The sequence below is a fragment of the Xylocopa sonorina genome, chromosome 1 (genome assembly GCF_050948175.1).
Source record: "Xylocopa sonorina isolate GNS202 chromosome 1, iyXylSono1_principal, whole genome shotgun sequence".
Taxonomy (NCBI): domain Eukaryota; kingdom Metazoa; phylum Arthropoda; class Insecta; order Hymenoptera; family Apidae; genus Xylocopa; species Xylocopa sonorina.
Window position 1 is genome coordinate 14,297,917 of NC_135193.1, and position 22,332 is coordinate 14,320,248.

Consider the following 22,332-nt stretch of genomic DNA (forward strand, 5'->3'; position numbering starts at 1 on the left):
TATTTCAAAGATAAGTCAAAGAATTCTGGTTTAAAACTCTAGACAACTTTCCTTCGAAAAGTGATGGAGCGTAATCTATAACAGCATAGTTCTCACGTAGTAAAAAATATAAATATTTATATACAATAGTGTTGTATCAGCATGAGGTGCAATGGACTGGCATGTGATTCTGTATTTAAAGTGCAACTGTTGCGTTCAACATTGAAGAGTATTCTAATATTAAAAATTAATATTATATGTAATATATTATTGATACGTGAATCATACATATAAATACGTATATATGATCAACGTTATCACATATATATATATACATATATTTGTATATTAGTACGAGCAATTATGAGAATTATTGTTGACATAAGAGGAAATGTGTTTGTATATATTTATGTATAATATAATGAAATCCTGTTAGTCTTCATTGTAATTTTAAGAAATTCGTAATTGGGAACAGAATCGGTTATTCAGATCTATTGTATATTGTAACATCATTATGTCATCATTGCAAATATCGTTTATCCTCTTGTTCTTTTTTGAATTTATATTTGTTGTATCTTCAAGCAGAGTTGGACATATGCTTCGCGAATGTATATTTCAATATAAATTTCTTATTATTTATTTAAACGAGAATTGTTGAATCAAAATAATATATGTTGAAATAAGTACACAAGTACAAAAGGACAAAAACGTATACTAATACTGACAAAAGAATTGTTTATTCGATTTGCAGTAACTTGACAAGAATAAATTTAATAATATAATGAAGAAAAACTAAAAGAAACAACAAGAGATGGCTGCATAATTCCTAATTCTGCTTAAAGATTGGTATCAAACAGTATACTTATTACTATGTTTGATTAAATGTAATTAATTGTAGGTCGTTAATCATTACTGTCAAGCTGGGTAACCGATTTTCTGATTTTGCTTACAATATTTAAGAAGCAACATACTTCCACAAGCGACAGCTAACCTTCATTGTATAACTATTTACCCAACATACAACGCCCAGTTTTTATTAACATCTCACTCAAGCACGACTTGTCTTTCCTATTGCATAATCAGACTTCGATTATCACAATTTGTACCTACGTGTGCTTGAGAGAAAATAGTAGGAGAATAGAAACGACCGCACAATCATGTACATTGAGGTCCATTCGAAGTGATCGTCGCCAAACAATATCAGCGTAGTATAGTTTGATATAGCATTCGGTGTAATATCCATTTCTAATGCAGCCCGACTCAGATCGTGTATGAATTTCTCGAAAGTGTGCACGCGTGTATGTCCACAATGCCAAGCCAACGATTGTTTACATATTTTCGATGAGACGGTAAGAAATAAATGAAAGCTAACTTTTGCATTGAAAATATTTGATAAAGGATATTAGAACGAGGATTTCACGAGGGAAGAAATATTTTGTAACGCAGTTGATGCCAAATTTCATACGATTTAACGTTTATCCCTCGACTACGTCATGTGTGATCGCTAAAGTAGTTCTTTCCAAATATTGTTCTCAATATATTTTCGAAACAATTGTTCTTTTGTAAAAGAATCGAGTATTTAAAGGAAAAAAAAGCATACACATAACGAAACATCGTTTACATATCAAATCTATTAATTTAGACCTAGGGGATCGTAAATATCTATACCTTTTTGTCATTTGTGTAACACAGTAGAACGGATGATTCGATGTAAAATAAATTTGTATTCTACACGAAGAAAGAACGTTACAAATACGTTGAGCGACGTATTTTCTCTATGGTAATTTGAGAATATTTTTAGATAATTTACAAATATTAAACAAATATTTATGTAAATCTATTTTTTTCTTAAATGGCAAACAAGAAGTGTTTACGGACTTAATGTATGAAATTCGAGTTCAGTGATATGTTTAATTAGATAATCGCTTAATGAAAAAAAATTAATGTAAATGTTATTTTTAAATAAATTAGGGTATGAAATATAGCACGCAACAAACAGAGAAAGAATTTTAAAGTACTTGATATATATATATATATATATATATATATATATATATATATATATATATATATATATATTGTTCTTTAATATGCAAGGCATTTATCACTTATAATAATTACTATCATTAAAATTTTTGCATACGTTGCGTCAAAAAAATAATAATTGAAAGAAAAAGAAACGCGTATGTACTTACTTACATTTGTGCTTTCCTTAACTCAATGAATTCTTCTTTTTCTCAAAAATTTGCTGATGTGGGGTTGAGAACCGTGAAGATAGAATATGCCAATCTAATAAAATGAATGAAATTGGAGTAAATATATCAGACTTAATGAAACAATATTTAACTCTCATATTTTTACATGGTTTTTCAAACGGATATAAGAGAGTTACTATTATCATGATAACCTAACTTAATAATATTAAATGCCACATTAATTTCATAACAATGGCAATTTTTCCTTTTATAAAAACAATTGACTTTGACATTTATTGAATTATGCATAAAAAGATATCAGTCAGTTTGAAACAGGTGAAACCAATGCTATATAAGTGATAAAATGCTTTGCTCTATATATCATATATAACTCTACTGTAAGAAGTTGGCTTGGCTCCTTCCAAACTCAGTATTAAGAAATCACAAGAACAAGCAGGATCTAACTTACAATTTGTTAATTATTATTATCAATGAAGTCATAATTTTTAATGAAATATTTCCAAATTTATCTATCATTTTCATTGTTTCAAGAATTTCTAAAGGAATCGTATATCTTTTTACAATTTAAATTTTATACCGAGTGTTGGCAGTAACACTTACAAACAGTTGGCAAACTTAGTGTTTTATATACGATATGAATAATATAGATCATTTAAGACATTATATTTTTTGAGCATATAATCTAATAAGTTATGGACATACGAAAATGATATCTTATACTTTTGTAGCTTATTGCTACGGTAATACCCGAAATGTGTCAAGTTCAAAAAGTTTGCTAGGAACAGAGTATTTTAATCGAGGTTAATTAAGCTTCTGCTGATGGATATCATAATATTATGGGACCGCGTTAAGACTTTGTATAATGTACGTATACAGTAACGTAACATCAGTTTTCATGAAGCGTCAGAATGCCAACATTTTGCTAGTGTCACCGTTACTTTTCTTCCTGATTCTGTGACTCTGTTGAACTATTGATAAAAATGTAATTTATTTATTGTAAATAAAAAACATATATTGCTTAAAATGTTTTACATTATATGATCTGCATTGATACGCGTTTGACAAAATTTTTGATGGACAAGATAAAATGATTAATCGATTTAAAGTTTATTGAAAGCTATAAAGTATATTTTGATTAATATCGCTATAATTTTCTAATGAAGTATCTCGAGTATGAAAGTACAATTTTATGAATTATGTGGGATGGGAATAAATATTTAATATGCAATAACAATGTGTATTATTTAATTAAAGCTATTCAACCTTTACATAAAAAATATACATCAGTAGAACGTTACTTTAAGTTCCAATATCTCGGTCATTAACACGTTTGTGTAATTTATAGTTTACATTCACATCATCCCAAATAGATTTATCGTGCGTCAAACACGACAACTAAGTACCTGTTAAGGAAAGTAATTTACGATGTACAATGCTTAGTGCTTTCTATTTTGTGAATCGAAGAAAAAGCGTAATTATTATGCATTTATCTATTGTAATTTTAAAAAACAGAGCTATTTATGTGTGTAAAATTCTTTTACTATAGAAGGATACGTCTTTTAGTGCGCTTCTTGTACATAATTCTGTAACCGCATTCTCTGCAACGAATTGGATCTCTTGGTCCTATTTCATTATCATGATGGCATTCTGTAGAGATGAAATAACAATCCTTTTTTTGATTAAAATTAATGACACTTACAAAATCTGAGATTTATTTTAAAGTATCTATTCAAACAAGAGTGATATATACAATGGAAGGTTAGAAATATTAAGGTTAGAAATATGTTTCTCTATCTTCAATCGTACCTCCACAAATATATACCATAGCTTGTTTTGGTGTTGATTCTGATTTGCTCGACTCCATTTTAAACTAACTGCCAACTAAAATTTCTAATGTTATAAACGAATATACTAACTCTACAGCGCGCAAGCATGAATTGTACGTTCCAGTCAAACTGTGTCTACACAACGTAAACAATGTGAATCGTTCAAGAATTTTTTACCTACCGAGTGCTTCTATGTGTACTATTTTATCAACAGCTAAAATAATCTTATTATACCGTAATATGATAACAAATATTTTCATTATTTATATTTATCGAAAATTGTAAAAGAACGCTTTTTAGTGTTTCCAGAATGCAATATCTTCCCAATTTTTAAAACATTTATAGCAATATTTATGTATAACATAATGCTGCATCTATATTAATTTACTTTTGCACATGCACATATGCATACTCTTAATGTCAAGACGAAGAATAAGAAACAAGAATTAAAATCGATTGCTTAAAAATAATTTGATGTTACATATTTGGATATAATTCAAGGACATCGTCGTTTTATTTGTCCGTCATATTAATTTTCGTATTGTTATGCGTAGAACAGCGTAAAACTGACCACGTTCTTCTCACGTTCGAATAGCGGACGGAATTCAAAAGAAACATATGTTGCTACGCGATTGACCATTCAACCTGTACGAATGATTTGCATTTGTTAACATCGCGTTAAAAGGAAAGTGAAATTGTTGTTCGATCTTCACTAGAATGAACGTTGGTTCGAATTCGAAGAGAGAATTAAGAAGGAGATGAAAAGCGGTAGTGAAATTAGCCAATTTCGAGGGATCTCTGTATGCGCGGTACGAAAGAGAAACCCAGAAATCGAGAGGTCTCCCCGGCAACAGAATTCATTAAGTTCAACAACAGCCGCCAGAGGTAACAGCATCGCTAAAGCGGCCAAAAATTTCGGGCCAATGGCAGCGGTTGGCAACGAATGGCGGGATGAGACGGGCCATCGGATTGGTCGGGCAATCGCCAAGGGAGCCACGGTGGGACAACGGATAAACAGATTTCAAAGTTTCGAAGTGCTCGCAGCTGAAGAACACGCAGAGGGAGAGTTGATGTCCGCGCGCGCATGTTTCCCGCGAATCTTACTTCGAATCGCCGCGTAGTGGTATGTTAATGTTCCCAACGATACGGATTGTCGTTCGTCGGCTGATTTGGGATCGTTCGAACGGGTCTTAGTGCCGAATAAACGGTGACAAGTGAGTAATGTGAAGATATCCGAGCGTCGTTTCTCCGGTTCCGGCGAAGAGCGGCTTTTGTTTACGCAGACGGGGGAGGGGAGGTGAGTTCCACGAGGATTCTCGAGCGGATGCTGGCTGCGAGGCAGTTTCCCGCGCGACGCACGTGAGTTCGGTGAGTGGGGTGATGAGAGAGAGAGGCACACGCGAAAATTGGTAACCTAACATATTCGTAGACAGATGCGGTGCGTAGCGTGTCGTTGAAAAACGTCAACAGGGCGAGAAACGTGTACGGACCGTTCTTGTTTCCGTGTTTCCTGTGACGAAAATCGTAGGAGGAGGTATTTAATATGCTACTGATTCGAAGACATCTCGCGATCGTGTGCAAGAAGAGGTAGCTCGAACGGTATTTATTAACAGATTCGAGTGTAGAAAAAGCATCCGGAGATGGATGAGATAGAGAACATAAATATCAGCGAGACGCCTCACACCACTATAAACACGAGCAATCGAAGTTCCCATGACAGTGTCGACAGTGGTTATTTGACTCTTACTCCTCATTCCGGTGTCTATACGCCGGTGGTGATATCCGGGTACAGATCGAGAGTGTCATGCATCTCGTCGAAGAGGCATCACAGAACGCGATTGGATCCGCTACAGTCGGAGCGTGCTCAGAGGCACCGATCGAAATTGAATCACCTGTTGAACGCTTCCGAGTCCGATTATCTGCTCTCGGACAATTCCCCGCGGGAAACTTTCATTCAAGACCCGTCGGGCCTGAGCGATGACCACTCGAGCCTCAGCTTCGAGCCCGGCTGCGTCGAATTGTCCGCGAGGACCGCGGAATGCCGGGAATTCGACGCGATTGTGCGGGGACGAATCCGTCGTAATTGCACGACCACGGTCCCGATAACACCTGCTTCGACGAGGCTACAACTTTTGTCGCCACCGCCGTCACCGGCCGTGCCCTCGTCCTCGTTCATCGCCTCGGAGCCGATCGAGGACGATGTGGAAATGAAGCTAGTCATCGTGCCCCAGAGCACACCCCAGGCAATCGCTTCGCCTAGACGAAAAACGGCGCCACCGCCGCCGCCGTTGCCGCCGCCGCCGCCACCGCCGCCGCTGGTGCACGTTACGCCGCGTATCGTGCTCTCGCCGACCTGTAGAAAAGCTAGTCCCGCGATCACCTCCTCAGACAATCGGAAATTAAGCAAGCTCTCTATCACCGATATCGCCGCGATCGGCGAGATCAAGCCAAAGAGGTTGGACTTCAGTCATCGCGCCCTGTCTGTCGCGCTGCACTGTCGTAGAGCCACGCCGGACTTTACCGGCCGAGAGACGGTGGACATACTGGCGCTACTCGGGGAGAAAAGCAATCACTGGAGGATCGTCTCCAAGATATTCTCTTACCTCAGCCCACAGGATCTGTGCTCGGTAAGCATGGTCTCGAAAACGTGGAGGCGGATCTGTATCGACGACTCCAAGGCGAACACCAGGAGGCTGATCCAAGTAATACTCAGACGGAATGCCAAGGAGAATCTGAAGGTGATTAAGAAGACTAAGATGGAGGGAGACATACAGAGCAGCCCCAGAAGCAGATACGCGAGGAAGGGATATTTGTTGGAGGTACAGAATCTTCTTCAAGTGCCGGGGAACCAACGGCCGCCCAGCAGCCCGCCCGTTTCGCCCAGCAAAGTCAAATTTCACTCTTTCGTCAAGGTAAGCTCGAAAACAATTTTACCGCTCGCGTTTTAGGCAGGCGTAACACCCGAGTCGTCTTTGACTCCAAAATGAATTTTCACTTCGTTGAAGTAACAAATTTCCAAAATTTGTAAATATGTTTGATTTTTTTTTTTTTAATTTCTTTTGGATGAAACTCTATTTCACAATCGGTAATCGATAAGTAATTGAAGTACTTGGCGGTAGGGCGAGAAGTTCGAGATTAAATGAAATAGCGCGTAGTTCATTGACTCAGATGCCTTTCTTTGAGAACGTGAGAATAAGCGCGACACACGATTTCTGCGGTGAGAACGTCGAGCGTTTAAACGGCGCACAAAGTTCCTTTCTGGGGATCGTATTCGATCCCAGTAAAGAAAGTAATATATGCTGTACACCAACAGGAGTCATGTTCGTCGCTGTTATCGTACAATGCCACTAGATAGTGGAGCAATGCAGCCGAATTTCCACGTCTAACATAGGAGACTACGATAAAGTTTCATTTATGAATTAGATTCAACGTAATATTAGCGGGCATAACCAGGCAATAAAAATATACCATTTACAATAGCAATAAAAGCTAGGCGAAGGTGGGTGGTCCCTTTTTGAAAATTTATTCCATCACGTTCTTTAATCCTTCTTTTCTTTTACCGATTATGCGTCGTAAAAAGAATATATACGAGGATAATTAAGCGTCTCGGAGGAATTACTTTACGGTGTCACGCTGTATTTAAATTGTATAGTTTGATTATCTCATTCATCCGTATTAGACTATCCAAACACCGCTAATTATACTTTCTAAGCTAATAATATCACGATTACGAGTGAAAACGAAAATGAAATTATATTTTGTTGATTGATCACGAGTTACATTCCATCTTGGAAGTTCGATTAACGAACCGATTGTGATACCAGGATTAAATTCGATATGAAACATCGTTAGTCGCGCCTAACCTATAATTAGCCAGCTTCCATGTATGCGTATTTGTTTTTTGCCCTGGCGTGATAGTCAAAGGTTAGTTTTACGAGCAGAATTTCGGAGAATAATTACGCGGTAGTAATTGGCCCTAACCCGGTAGCCTAGGATTTTTTTTTAACCGGCCGCCGCTCGCGGTGCGTCTCGCGGCGTAATTTGCACACGGGCGAGCGAGCGAACTCGAATTAAGCAACATAATTGTTTCGTCGGTGAGATCATCCGTTTGACGTTGATTTATCGTGATTTCTTCTTTGAAACGCCGCTGTGCTCGTCAACCACGACGGCACGGTGGATACGTGTATTCCAGCCCTGAAAAATCGCCCTCTCGCGACGAGCCCTGCCGCGCGTTCGACGCCGCGACTCACGGCGAATTTCTCCGATCCCTAGGGATAATTTATAAGTGCGACGAATCGGAGGGAGGCGCAACGAGTATCGCTTGAAAATCGTACGCGTTTAAGAATATTTTATCCTCCCGGCATTCTGGCGTAGTTGTTTCTAAGTTGTTTGTGTTAACAAATATTACCTTAAAAAGACAATTCGACGCGATGTGCAGTTTGGCAAGCACAGGCGTTAGCTTATTCCAATGCGTACAGGCAAAAAAGGTACAGGGTGTTATGCAGTTTCCTGTTAGAATTCCCTCCGCAAGTTTTTCTCGGAAAAACTGTAACAGGTGGCAACAACCCAGCTGCCCTAGAGACCTAGTACCTCGGTAGTTAACACGCAACGTGTTTCATAAGTTATTCTCGATTCTCGGATTGCACAACCAGTTTCCCTTTTGTTCCTTGGTAAATTATTATCCTCGGTAGTGGTCCCCCATCCAATGGGAAAGCGAGACGCGCGCGCGCGAACTCGTTTCCCTTCGTTCAGAGAGCCGAGCGTATCAAACGGTACGCGAAGCTTGCCGTTTGCACCTTGAGCTTTCGTCGTGTGCATTTCTCCGCGCGTGAAATCGCGATAGCGACCGATTAGAGTGAAAGAGAGAGAGAGAGAGAGAGAGAGAGAGAGAGACGGAGTAGGCGGGCCGCTTTGTTATCGCGGCGCGCGTAACAAAAGCTCTCTCGAGCACGATACGCGGCACTTCGAGGCCTTTTGTTGCACGCACGGCGATAACAAAGTATTCATCAGGCCCTTTATCAAACGAATTAACCTTGCATTCCGCAGATTAATTCGTTGCGATCTCGGGATTATTGCTTCGCGTTAATTGATAAATTTCGACGGTGTTTAACGCGCTGTTTCGCTTTATGATCGTATTTACGATACGAAAGAATGCTCACACGTTTATGGCAAATTTATTCCCGAAACGACATCGGAAACGTCTAATTTCATTTACGAGGACATAAGTAAATACTATCGAGCTCTTTGTTACAAAAAAAATTTCATGAAGAAATTAACGTTGCACGTATCTATAAAAGAGTTTAAGATCGTAAGTGTATGTAGAGCGATAAAGTCGATACTCGGTTGCGAGGATAAACGTGTCCATAACCGTGGAGACGGACCACCCTGTATATTAATACGTTCGAGTCTATGCGATCGATTTTGCATAATTGACAAGAAACTGGCGCTACCGCGGCTCCCTTCTAAGCGATCCCGATCTCCACGGGCCCACGGAGCCGGCATATAAATATAATTCGCGCTTTCTGCGGGGGTAGCGCGTGTTAACATTTTCATACGGGATATACACACGGGGTCGCTTAATGTTCACCGCAATAAAGTGAGTCGAACGGACGATATATCACAGGGGAGAGGGCTCTTTTCCTTCTGCATCAGAGACGCAACGAATCTTCGGCCTTTGGAAGGGCACGCCGCCGCCAGGCCTTCGGGCAAAAACCGGCCGCGGAGAACAATGCGAATATATTACAGTATTCGATGCTAAAACAAAGGGCCGGGGCGCACTTTTCTTTGTCTTTTACGAGGGTTACATCTTGGTATGGGACAGGACGAAACCACCCGCGGTTAACCGAGACCGTTCCACGAAAATCGCTCGACGAAAAAGTTTCGCTCCGCGCTCCCTTAGAAATTTCTCTCTCACCGCTGACGCTCGAATTCTGTTCGCCGGTACGATACCATAGAAATTGCTTCTCGCGGTAAGAAATCAGGTCGTCAATCCCTTCGCAACGGTGAGAGAGGGCTCGAAACATTTTTCTTCTTACCCCCCCTCCCCTGCCCCCTTTTATTTTCGTAGGGATTCGCGTTACCGTATATCTGGAACATCGTGAGAGTTTTGCACAGTGTAAACCAATACCGCTCGGGAGATATTCTCCGCGAGCCGTGAGCTCTGCGACACACTACCCCTTCCCTATCGTTTCTTTGCGCATGCCAAAAGGGCCTCGCGCAAACTCTCCCCCTCTCGTTTCTTTTACGCGCTTCCAGCGGGACAAAAGCTTCGTTGTTCGGCTCTAGGAAGGAGATACGCGTAGGTACGTTACTTGGTTGCGGAATACGTGCAATTAAATAATTGGCTGCGCGATCCGTTCTGGTTGGTAAGCAACGCCAGCAGCACGAAATAATGGTTTCCTTAGAGCGGCGACTCGGGAACGGACGACAGTTCTAGGGAAAGAAAGGAAGGAAGGAAGGAAGGAAGGAAGGAAGGAATTGGTTCCATAATTAGCAACGGCTAGCGAGCGGTCGTTGAGTGGCCGTGCGAGCAGACAGTTGCTGCGGGCAGTTTCCTGTCCCAAGGAACTCTCCTTCAAGAGCCTTTTCCTGGCGGGTGCCTGGAAATTTTAACCGCTGCGACACGGTTCAATTCGACCCTAACGGATTTCCTTCGTCCCTTTCGAAACGTTTCCTCGGCGTCCAATTGGTTACGGAGTAATTAATGGGCTGCGGATGTTTCTGCGTTTATGAGAAATGTTTTATCCAGATTATTGTATATGGATGTTGCAGCTGGTGCTATTTTCTTACAGAGAGATATCGATGCGTCTAGAAAATACAATAGCGCATTCGGTGCCCAAGGAAATAAAGCGAGCTTGAGAAACGTGGACGCGCAGGTGTGTGAACTGGAAGTTGCACAGCGTTACGGGGAATTGACAAGCTTGAATCGATTCGGTTCGCAAAAGAAATGTAAACGCGAGAGAAAGTTTGCGGGAATTCGCAGGGACCGTTGGTTATGTCTCTGGAAATCCTCTGTAGGCGCGCAACGGTGCTGCTGCGGCATTATCACGTGCATATATTGACCCAGTAGTACGGAGCACCTGGCCAGGTGTAGGCTACGTTTCTCGCGGTGCTCCACGAAGCGTAAAGTGGTCTGGTAACGGTCAGCCAGAGATCTTTTTATACGAGTCCGAGCAAAATGGAAATCGTGAATGAGTTTCGCGCGCACGGTTAAACCGTTCACTCGACAAATGCTTTGCTCCGATTTACGTCGATCCCAGGGCATTGACGTTTATTGGGCGACACTGCTCGACAAACTTCCGTGTCGATCGCGGCGCCAGCTTCGCTGATTAACCAGCGTAATTAGTTCAACTTGAAGATGAAATTTGTTTAATTAACGGGAGATCGTAGACTCATTTCCGAACGTTTCGTATCACTTGAGATAATCGCGTCAATTTAGTTTCACGTGCACGTATTATTTCAATTAGAAACGTAATTGTACGACAACTATGGTGGCGTAAGTGCCGCGATAATTAATGTTTGTCGTCGGCGCGTGATCTTGCGAGTCAATTCAATCAACCGCTCCGCGGTGGCTGTTGAATCGAGAATGATCCATTTCGCGGTATCCTTGGAGAAAGCCTTTTTCGTGCTCGCGTTTTTTCTTTTTCCTTTCTTCGTTTCGCGGCAAAAATATTTAATTCGATTCCCATTAACGTATCGGTAATGTAAATTACGCTGGACAAAGTTCAGACAAATTAATTCGTAAAAAAATTTCCGCGACTCCTTCGTCGCGGGATAACGAAGAAGTAATACAAAGAAATAATTATGCATTCATGAAATTCAAGAAGGATGCACATTTGTAAGCGAGACGTAAGCACCATCCGACACGCGGCACCGTTCCTGCAACCCAATGAAACTTCTATCGTTTACAAAAAGGATAAGTGGCGTTAAACGGTTAGAAGGGATTCGCGGAATTCACAAGGTATTCCTTGAGGATATATCGGAGGAAGTTTGCGCTGCATATACACGATTTGATAATCTAACTCTGTTAGACTAGGAGGGGAAAATGCCAGAAATTTTATAGTTGCATATCCTGTGTGCGAATTTCCATATCCGCTCAACTGGACGAAGGATGTTTATTCAGCTTTGTTTAACCTCCTGGGAAAATACTACAAAGATATTTTAGAAAATGTTACGTTTCATGGTACGAAAGTACTTTGTTAAGTTCGTAATCGTGACTTACTTTCGTTTTCTACAATTTCATGGGAATCGCGTCTATGTGAAGGTGCGCAAAGAGTTGTCCCTTAAACCCCCCCGCAATTTAATTGAAACATTTACAGATTTTAACGGTAGATTAAACCTGTACGTGCGAATGCTCCACTAATGATGGCCATTCATCACCTAAAACGTTAAACCCCAACTCTCGGATGGTTAATAATGATCGAATCGGGGAGAATTGTAAGATGTCAGATTATCGAGTATCGATTTCGCCAAACCTTCCAATTAAAAGGTGAATTAAAAAAAAAAAGCATCCATTGAACGCGGCGCGGTATGCCCGGTACGGTCGAAAAGATCGATCGTTATCCGCATTGTGATCTTTGTCTCTGTTCTTTTGAACGGATTTCACGGTGTTCGCCAGACGTACACGTATACAGGGTATTTCCACGTGTTTTTAATCTATCGGTAAAGTTCGTCGAGAGTCGAGCCAGTCGAACCGTCTCCCCTGTCCTCGTCAACGTTCAAGTTCGATTTCCCTGGAAACGGTGCGTCGTACGAAAAAGTTGGATAGCACCCTTTCGACTCGTACTCGAACGTGGAACACACCCATGGCAATTAATCGGCAGCACCGGTACCAGGACACCCTGTATACGGGGGGATTCGAACGCAGCGCTGGAAGCGTTGAAGGGGTGACGCAGGGCTGCGCGCACGGGGCTGCTCGCGCTGTTGGTATGCGTGTAACGAGCGGCAGCAGCGGCGAGTTCCTCTGGTCCCACGATTCTCGGAGCGAGAGCTGCGCAAAAAGACCAGGAATGCCTCGATACCTCGATAAACGCATTAAATCGCGTAGGGAGCCCATCGACTGCGCGCCTGTTTCGAACCTTAAACCCCCTCCTCGCCACTCCCCCCACCCCCACCCCCCTCTCTGCTGCTCCTTTTCAATACGGATTTCCGTTAAAGGAGCTCGCGCTCCAACCCGTTCCCGAAAATTTCAAGAAACGTACCTACCCACCGCCGTCTGCTCCTTGCATTCCTCCGCCGTTACTTTTACTGTTTTTCATTTCGCATATTTCTTTTTCCCTCCCCTTTTTGCTTGTAATTAATGGCACGTCGATTAACCGTTTCAATGCCGTGACCGTACATTTTAAATCGACGCCGAATACGTCGCCGGTGCTCGCGTATTTGGCGATACTTTGAATTGTTTCAAGCAAAATTATCGTAATCGACAAAAATGATCGGCAGCGATTGATCGACTTTCAAACGCGACTAAATAGAAGTGTCCTTTCTTCCTTTCTCAGTGAGAGGATTTTACGAAATTAAGAAATTCTAATTTTTTGCCTGTCGAATGCGTTAGAATTTTAGCTGATTCTTTTTCCCGTTTACGAACAAAGAATCGGATCGTTGGATGGTAATTCGTCGAGGAAGGTGGTTAACGTTAAACCACTGCCGAGGGCGAAATAACGTTTTATCAGTTTCGCGTCTGCGAGTTGCGATTCGGCCCAATCGGCAATTATAGTGCACCGACCCTTCTCGTGGTTTCGGGTTTCCGAGAACATATTTCGGGAAAAAAGAACACGTCTGGACCTTGATAAACGCAGTAAATTGCATGGGGAGGCACCTGCAGTTGATTGCTTTCGGTTCACTGCAGCGAAACTCGCGAGAGCGGAGAACCTGCGAGGATGCTGCACATTTAAAAAGAAAACGTAATAACTGTTAAATGATTTTACATGCGTAAAAGTAATCGCGTTCAATTACGGAATTAATATTTTACTATCGTATTTACAGTTTTTTTATCGTGCCGATGAACGTTAAGCTGATAAAAAATACTGCCGGACTTTAAATTAACGAAAAAATTCCTACCAATGAAGCTGTTGGGAATAACATTGCGTCCACGGTGAAGTTGCCCGCTGGATATCTCCATTTAAATCGAACCGCGCGATTATTTTTTTCAAACTATTTGTCGTTCGAAGAAATGTTTCCTGTACAACTTGCTAAAAATTCGCAGTTTCGCAGAAGATAATTTTTCGAAAAATGGATGATTTACCAACGAGTTGTAGCAATTCTTACATCGAGACGACAGATGTCTGGGTGTCTGCGGTGTAATCACGTCAAAAAAATATGACAAGGCGCACCTGCCGGTGATAAATCGTAATCTTATAGACGTTTACACGCGTAACTGGCAATAGTCAGTGAAGCTTCGGCTTTACAATATGTAAATCCGCTCGTTCGAGGAATTTAAGACTTTTTCTTCTTTTCTTAACAAGTAGTCAACAACAACACGTCTGTAGTATTTTCATGAAAAATTTGTGAAACAATGAAAAATCAATGTTCAACATTTTTGAAAGCAAATATTCTCCAACCCTGTTTCGGTGGTTGAACACAATTCTTGAGACGCCGTGATGGCTGAAAGGTGTTCCGAATTAGCTAGTATATGCGCAGGTATGCGGGCGCGCATATAAAAGGGTCATACTTTTGTATTTTCTTAATCTGCACGAATATGCAGGTAGCAAGGTCCAAGTAACCGCGTACGATTTGTGACCGCTGGAATACTTAAACGCCGCAGGTGCTGGTTCTTTCTCAAGTCGAACGGAAATCGTTTTCGAACTGGATATCCGTCCGGTCTTCAAATAAAATTTGCATTTCGCTCAAATATATTGACCCGACGCGAAAAAAATGCAGCACTCGATGAAACGGTAAAAATTTCAGCCAGTAAACCGTGTAATTTACGATGCGAGGAATTTAGATGATGCCGAGGGAAAAGTGGAACCGAATTTATCAGGAATTTCAAGGACCTCCTTTTTTTTCAGTATTTCGTTTTTTTAATATTTCGTGTCTTACATTCATCCCCTTGCGCTGCGTCTAATATTTGCGTTACGAATCATCGACAGTTAATATTAAATCAACGTTTTCCAAGAAGTGAATTACTGGTGCAAACTACCTTCGAAGGTTTGAAAATATTGCGGAACATCTGGCAGGCTGAAACGTTAACCTGCATCGGTTTAAAAGATGTTGGGACCAGGGAAGGGTGTTCATCGTTCCGTTTCGTACGTGTCAGAGAAAGAGACGAGCTTCGCGGCACCGGAAACCACAGGGAAAGGAATGAAAAATGGCACTGCCATTAACCGTCCAAGGAAAACGTTGCTTTATATTCACCAAACATAAACGTTCCTCAAATTTACGACTCCCTTAACGATATCTTTTTCGATTTCCTGGGTGATATTTTATTTACAAGATACATAATAATCGAAAACGATAAATTATTGCAATTTTTGCTTTCGAACAAACTTCGAGTTCAATTGTTATTGCTATATTGCTACTATTAAAATCCAATATCCTCGTCGTTAACGTATAATTCGACCCTTCAAATTTTGTCGTTGAATTTAGTGAAAGACCAGGTGGGGAAGATTTACAGGGTACGCGGTTGGTGGATCTCGAAAATGGGGAAAAACCCGAGATGCAAGATCCAACAATGGAGGCATGGTCGAACCGTTCGCTGACCATGCTAGTTGAAATGTTTCAAATACAAAAGAATTTATTTTCTTGAAATTCTTCGTTCATATCGTGGAATAAAAGCTGTAGAGGTATACGTGATACTGTACGTTGTACGATTTGTAGCATCGCATGATTCAAGTAAAAGTTGTTCCGATCTGCGACGAATGTAATGGCGCGCCATATTTCGTCCTTTGTGTCGAATTATATTGTCACGCGCAGGCGTCCTCTCGTTTGTCCTCGTACGAACGAATTTCCTTTATTGTACTCTGTCTTTATTCGCACACGCGAAGGGGACATTATTCACCTGGTGTATTTCGCCGATCCTGTTACAATTCCCGTCTGTAAGTTCATCAATTTTATTACGGTTCGTTTTTCGCCCGCCAGCTTTTATTCAATCGTGCATTATTGTCGGAAAGAATAATTTTTGAACAAATTTTTATTGCCTTTAGTACAGCGTAAGATAAGGTTTCATGGAAAAAGCTGAGTTTATTGTTACGGAGTTATTTGAATTCGTCGCATGGCGTTTTCATTGATGATTATACATAATAGATAACGATGCTCCATTTGATGGGACATTCCGTTATTCACCCTTCCACACTTGTAATTCCTGGCGTGTAATAGGGCCCATCTTGTACCGTTTGAAAATTCTGGCCGTTTAGTATGTGTGAAAACATTATTATTCATGTATACTGACAACACATTCTGATGCATTGCTGTGCATATCAGATACAGGGGGCTATTCTTCTCTCCATTCATAAATATGGAAATTTCGAATTTTTAAGTATACTAATTTTCATTCAGTTTTGTAGTACAATGTGCTGTACTAATATTTGAGATAATTTGTGCCCTTTCGTGCGTCGCACCATTTTTACGCTTCGAGGGAGACCAATTTATTCGTGTCGTCGATATGCATTTACTCTTTTCATTTTTATTGACGAGTACGAGATAAAGGGACAAAGGCGTGAGGGAAATTAATTAGAAATAAATAAGTTGTAACAATTGCCAGAGGGTGGTAGGCTAAGATGGGCTGCACACGTGAGCACCACGTGGCTTTTGATTCGCATCTGTTCTGTCTTTTCCGGTGAACCCCAGGTAGTCCTCCTCGTGTTCTCGTCGTTCAACCACGACCTTTCCCCTTCCAGTATCACCTGCGTCACCCTCACCTCTTTAATTGAGACTAACGACACAGTTCTGTCTATCCTTCCGGCTTTTTATTATTCATTCACCACTTCCGCTCCCGTCGAACGTACCACACTTTTTTCCAAAAAAAACATTTATACGTTTCAACGATCATTCCATCCAGTTCTCATTTTTATCAATGAAAACGAAATACATAATCTATAATGTAGAAGAGTATATTGTTCCTCTTCAATTGCCACTAATTATGATTTATCGCAATGATATTCATCTTTAATTGATTCAGTTTCGATGTGAAGTAACCTTTTTCGAAACCTCCCTCTGGTTATTAAAAGAATCAAGTGTCATTATGTAATATGTCCGCCAATACTTTTTCTTATTCTAAAGTATTGCATTTCTATAGGAACTCGATGATACGTTTCAACCGTGTCATCGTTCCTAGAGATGAGTAATAGCTTGTATCAATTATGCAACGGTGGCAATGGTAAAAGTGAGAAAAGATCTCGACGAGTGGCGCAGCGGCTGCCCCCGAGGTCGAGAACTTCCGGCGGAGATACGAATTGAAGTCCCTACTCTAATCTCCGAGGATTTTATCTCGCGTAGTAACAGCCCAGAGATCGCATATGGTACTGGTGAAACCCTTTAACCCTTCTATGGACAGATAGCATGAACTGCAACGTAAAGATAACTCGACGCAGAAGTAACGCGCCGCATAAATTTAGCGCACACTTCTGCAAACATCCTTTCGCAAAGAGTCTGCAACTAATATTTATGCAACGTCTCGCTGCGATTTTACTTTCCCTCGTTCCTTCCTTTTTCCTTCGCGTGTTTGTAGGATTCTAGTTCTTGTAAAGGGCAGCGAGTATGGGTACACGATAAGTCTGACATTCTTATAAAAATTCAATAAATCAGATCAAGAGGAGGTTGATTTATTAATGAACGACGCTTAAATCATCGGGTCGATCCGTTTTATTTTTGATTTTTTACGTTGGAAATCTCTTTCGTTCGGACACGATGAATGAGGGTTATCTTTAAAGAAAACGGAAAAATTTCGATGCACGGTGCGTCGTTTACTCGAGGAATTTTTCTTGCTAGCTTCCGTTGATTATTCTTGTCGTGGCAAGCTGAGAATTCAAGAGAGATCGAGAGTAGCCAAGAGAGAAAGAACAAAGGAATAGGAAGCGACCATTACTAAAGATCTTTGTTGTCACGTCCACTTAGGATTTGAACTACGTATCTTGCGGTGGTCGTCTATGAAAATTCTTTCTTGAATAAGTGCGAAACACACGCAGTTGTATATAAAATCCATTGACGATAGAAGGTTGACTCGCAAAGCAATTCACATTGAAATAAACATTCTTTGCGTAAATAATTTAATACTTTTTTTTTATCCGACGAGTTAAAAGGGCAGAGTTGATTTTTAAAATTTATGTTCGACTCGAAACATTTTTTCGATAGTTAGATAATAACGTTAAAAAAAAAATCGAAATTTATGGCGGCAGACTTAAGTTCCTCGGTTAAAATGTAGCCTGGGCCGATGATGGGTCCAGCTTTTCCCATAGCTTTCCTCGCTCGGATCCCTTGGCCATTGATTATTCTTGACAGCGTTCAAGAGAACTCAAGAGAAAGGCGTAGGGGAAAAGAGAGGGAAAATCAATAAAGATTCAAGAGCGAACGAAAGAGAAAAGCGTGGGGCTGCAGCGGTCGGGAGAAAACAGGCGGGGCGGGAAAACGATAGGGACGCAGGAATGCACGACAGCTGCCCCTATCCCCATGGGTTTGCTTTTGAAACCCCGACGACGGTGTCCGACGAAAGATAGTAATCCAATCTGCCGCGTGGGGACGAGAGAGACAGAGAAATGCAGCTGTAGCTTATTTAAATAAATTTTACGCGAATAATTACATAGGTATAGGTTTTGTCTCGCATCTGTTCGCTGTTTAGGCTACATCGCTGAAGATCAATTCTTAAATCATCTGTATCTCCTAGTTATATATTTTGGTATTTTAATCGAGCCAAATCGTGTCCTATAAAATTGTTCTAAATGACGGTAATAATACTATTTATTAAATAGACCTATCGCGTTTACTTAAAAGTAGTTGACTGCTTAACGACGATCCAGTACGCGTGGGTTGTTTATTATTTACTGCAGCCAATAAAAACAGGCCAACTGAGGATCAAAGTGGTAGTAAGAATGGCCCAACGGGGTCCGAGAGAGACGGTAAAGTGCAGAGCATGAAAGAGAACGTAAAGAGAGAAACCTCCCCTGCTTAGAATGATAAACCTCGCCGGTGGAGCGGCAGCTGTGCACAGAAAATGTTTTTGTCCACCCTTCTCTCTCTCTCTCTCCCTTTTCTTTTGCATATTCACTCGCCCCCTCTTTTCGTACACACAGTCCTATCGAAAAATCAACCTATTTCAATTGTTTGAGCTGTTTTTTAGTTCAGCAAAATAAATATTGCACATTGTACCTATTTTAATTTTACGAATTGGAGCATTTGCAAAGAATGCATCGTTACATTAGTACTTGCAAGTAGTTATTTGCAAATAGTACCTACGGAAGTTCCAAGAATGCAGCAGTCATTATGTTTCTTGAATGGTTTCTATTTCAACAAATTCAACAATACAAGCTGTCTCCCGCGTTTCGTTTTGCTCGTCGCGAACACGTGCGTGCGCATACATATCCGCGCGCTAAATGGCGGAAATGCCTTGCAGATGACGAATCAATTTAAGATGAAACTAACACCGCATTACTAGACGTACTTACTCGCAGAAGGGTTGTATACATTTTTAACTATCGAACGTTACAATATTTCTCCTCTTTCACGTTCCACCTTCGAGATCTAGATACTTTAATTTACAATATTTATTGTTTGATAACGCGCGACGAGTAGTTTATTTGTTCAAAGTGTATAGTCATTGGAATCGGATCGATAGATCGTGTTACGGCGTTTATCTCTCGGAGAGTTTCAAAAAAAGGAGCCCATTCATAGTTCATTCATCCACAGTTATATCTGTAGAATTAACAAATACTAGAAACTGATAGGTTACGTGCTTCGTAAATAACCCTAACCACGGCTGCGGTTTAACTACAAATAGTGAGGGCGATAAGTGTGACAATATCCAAAAATGTGAGTTTGATAACGGGAGCTGCTCGTATCTTTCCCTAAGAGAGTGATTATCTTGAAGGATATAATGAGACGATTAGAAATGAAAAAAAAAGAGAATTTATTTGGTCCTTACTCGATAAGATTTCGAAATTTGTTAATCACAATTAATCACAGTTCTTTTCTCGATTTCGTCCCTGTGAGTAAAACTGCTTTATTTCCTCATCGTGCAAAACTTCACGTTTCTCTTCCAGGAATACGATGGGTCCCTACGAAACTGTCTATCCGGCCCAGCAGGTAAAAAAAAAAGAACTGGTGCGGCTTAGGCCGCACGAGCGGGCCAGCATCCGGGTGGCTGCGCCATGTGCACCGTTCGCTCACCAGGTCGTTGCTTTTACTAGTTCGACCAATTTTGCCGGTCTCTGACGTCACTAACCATATGATTGCTGAGTCACATGGACCTAGGAGCCCTTTGCATCTTGGCCCAGCCAGCAACCTTGATTCATGCTTTTCTTATTAACCCTTTAACTTCCAGGAGAGAACAAGTAAGAGCTAGGTTGCTACAACTAGGTTCAGCGCCTCCAAACAAAAGCAGTTCCAGGTTTTTATTTTCTTGATGCGTACGAAAACTCTTCCGACCACGTAATAACGTTACAAAATGATTGAAAATCTCATTTACTTCTCAAATTGTACTTTCATTCAAGATGAAGAGCTTATTTATCGATAGTTGAGCATCGTTGAAACTCTCTATCACACTCTATCGGTAACTATTGGTATTTACGTTTATCGACATTCTTCCACCTCTGTCCTCTAGTTGCTTTGATCGACCCTCCACCTAAACAAACCTCCACTAGATTTCCGTTATACCTTCCCCTTTTTTCAATCTATTTTTCTGCCTCATCTGCTCATTTCTCCCGCCAGTCTCGGAATCCTTTGTACACTCTTGTTTTTCTGTTCCTCCCTATCCCGTCTTTCCTTCCCCGCATCCTCTTCCGAGAGAGATTCTGTCAGCCGCGCGCTCTTTCTGCGCTCGTACACGTATGTCCGTCCTCTACCGACGTACGCACATTGCCCACCCTTTTTCTCTCCCTCTCTCTCGCTCTCTGTCCCTTGATTCGGTGTGTTTCGTCGTCCCTCTCCCTCTCATTCTTTCTTTCTTTCTCTCTTTTCTCTGGCTCGCCTCACTGTTTCGCCGGCATGCCTTCCGTCCTCTCCAGCCTCGTGTGTGGAGAGACACGGGCCTCCGGCGTGCCACGGGCGCGAGCGAGAGAAGAGTCCTTGTTGCTATGCAGCGGTCGACTGGGAGATCCGCGAGTGGGACGGAGAGAGGTGGGAACCGAAACGACCAGGAGGGCGACCGCTATGATTATTATTCGCAGGCCGAATAACACCAGTGCGACCCTCCCGGGGAAGAAGCCGCGTGCTTTGCCGTGTACGTTGCTGCTCGGCCGCTTTTTCACTCCCTCTCGTTCTCATCCCGAGCGCCTCTACCGCGCGCCACCCTTCCTACCCCACCACCCCCTTCCCCCTTTCTTCCTCCTATCACCCGGTTATCGGCTGCCAGTGCGTGCCTCTCGTCGCGACTACACACGAAATTACGAGCAGCGAAATTGCTCCCCGGTACGTTCGTTCGTTCGTTCGTTCGTTCGCCCGCGACCAAGCAATCTTTTCATCGATCCTGCGTTTCGTATCGTCCTATCTATTGATAGAACGCGAACGATCCACGCTCTATTTTGGGGGTTGTAGATCGCGAGGAGAGTGGGCGAGGAAGAGAAGCGAATTTTTCATTCGAGACAGGTTTGTTTGGTTGCTCGGTTAGCGAATAGGACGATATTGCAACATTTTTCACGTTTTGGAAAAGGGCCAGGGTATCCAGAAGCGTGTCGTGTCGAGATGACTACGTGCGTGGTCGCGCGCCACCGTTTATTCGTGCCACCAAAGCTTCGATAGTGGCGATAGAGAGATAGAGATAGAAGGAACAGACACGAGCTTTGAGTTAGGCACACTAAGCCATATAGACACCAGGGACCCCCCTGATGACGTAACGTTGTTTACTTTTAAGCCTTCCCTTGGCAACAGGTCGCTTTCCGCGTGGCCAAGATCAGAGGATGGTCATAGAAAGAGAAATAGGGAGAGAGAAAGAGAGGGAGAGAAACGAGAGAAATCTACGCATTTATCTTCCGATCGATTTACTTACGAATGTGATTTTGTTGTAAATGAAGATTATGATCAAGTAGTTATCACAGATACGCATCGAAAGATAAACTGGGATTTTCGGTATTATTGTAAAAAATGAAACGGTTCCATGTATTTCTGTGGTGTGACGACGGCTTCTGTAGAAAGGCTCGTTTCCAAAAGTGAAAGTTCGTTATGCAAACTTG

The 22,332-nt window shown here is 41.6% G+C and overlaps 2 protein-coding genes across 2 annotated transcripts in view; one reads left to right on the forward strand and one right to left on the reverse strand.

Moving 5' to 3' along the window:
• Positions 1-3,418: 3,418 nt before the first annotated feature.
• Rpb12 (DNA-directed RNA polymerases I, II, and III subunit Rpb12) lies at positions 3,419-4,135 on the reverse strand. Its single transcript, XM_076893082.1, has 3 exons — positions 4,002-4,135; positions 3,750-3,842; positions 3,419-3,590 (listed from the first exon to the last, which is right to left on the reverse strand). Exons 1-3 carry the CDS (start codon positions 4,057-4,059, stop codon positions 3,568-3,570), a joined length of 174 nt encoding a protein of 57 aa, XP_076749197.1. The 5' UTR covers positions 4,060-4,135; the 3' UTR covers positions 3,419-3,567.
• A 1,391-nt stretch (positions 4,136-5,526) lies between these two features.
• LOC143432569 (uncharacterized) overlaps positions 5,527-22,332 on the forward strand; it is a 35,308-nt gene continuing 18,502 nt past the window's right edge. Inside the window, exon 1 of the mRNA XM_076909268.1 lies at positions 5,527-6,933. Coding sequence (XP_076765383.1) covers positions 5,662-6,933 — 1,272 coding nt within the window. The 5' untranslated portion in view covers positions 5,527-5,661. The remainder of the gene's footprint in view (positions 6,934-22,332) is intronic.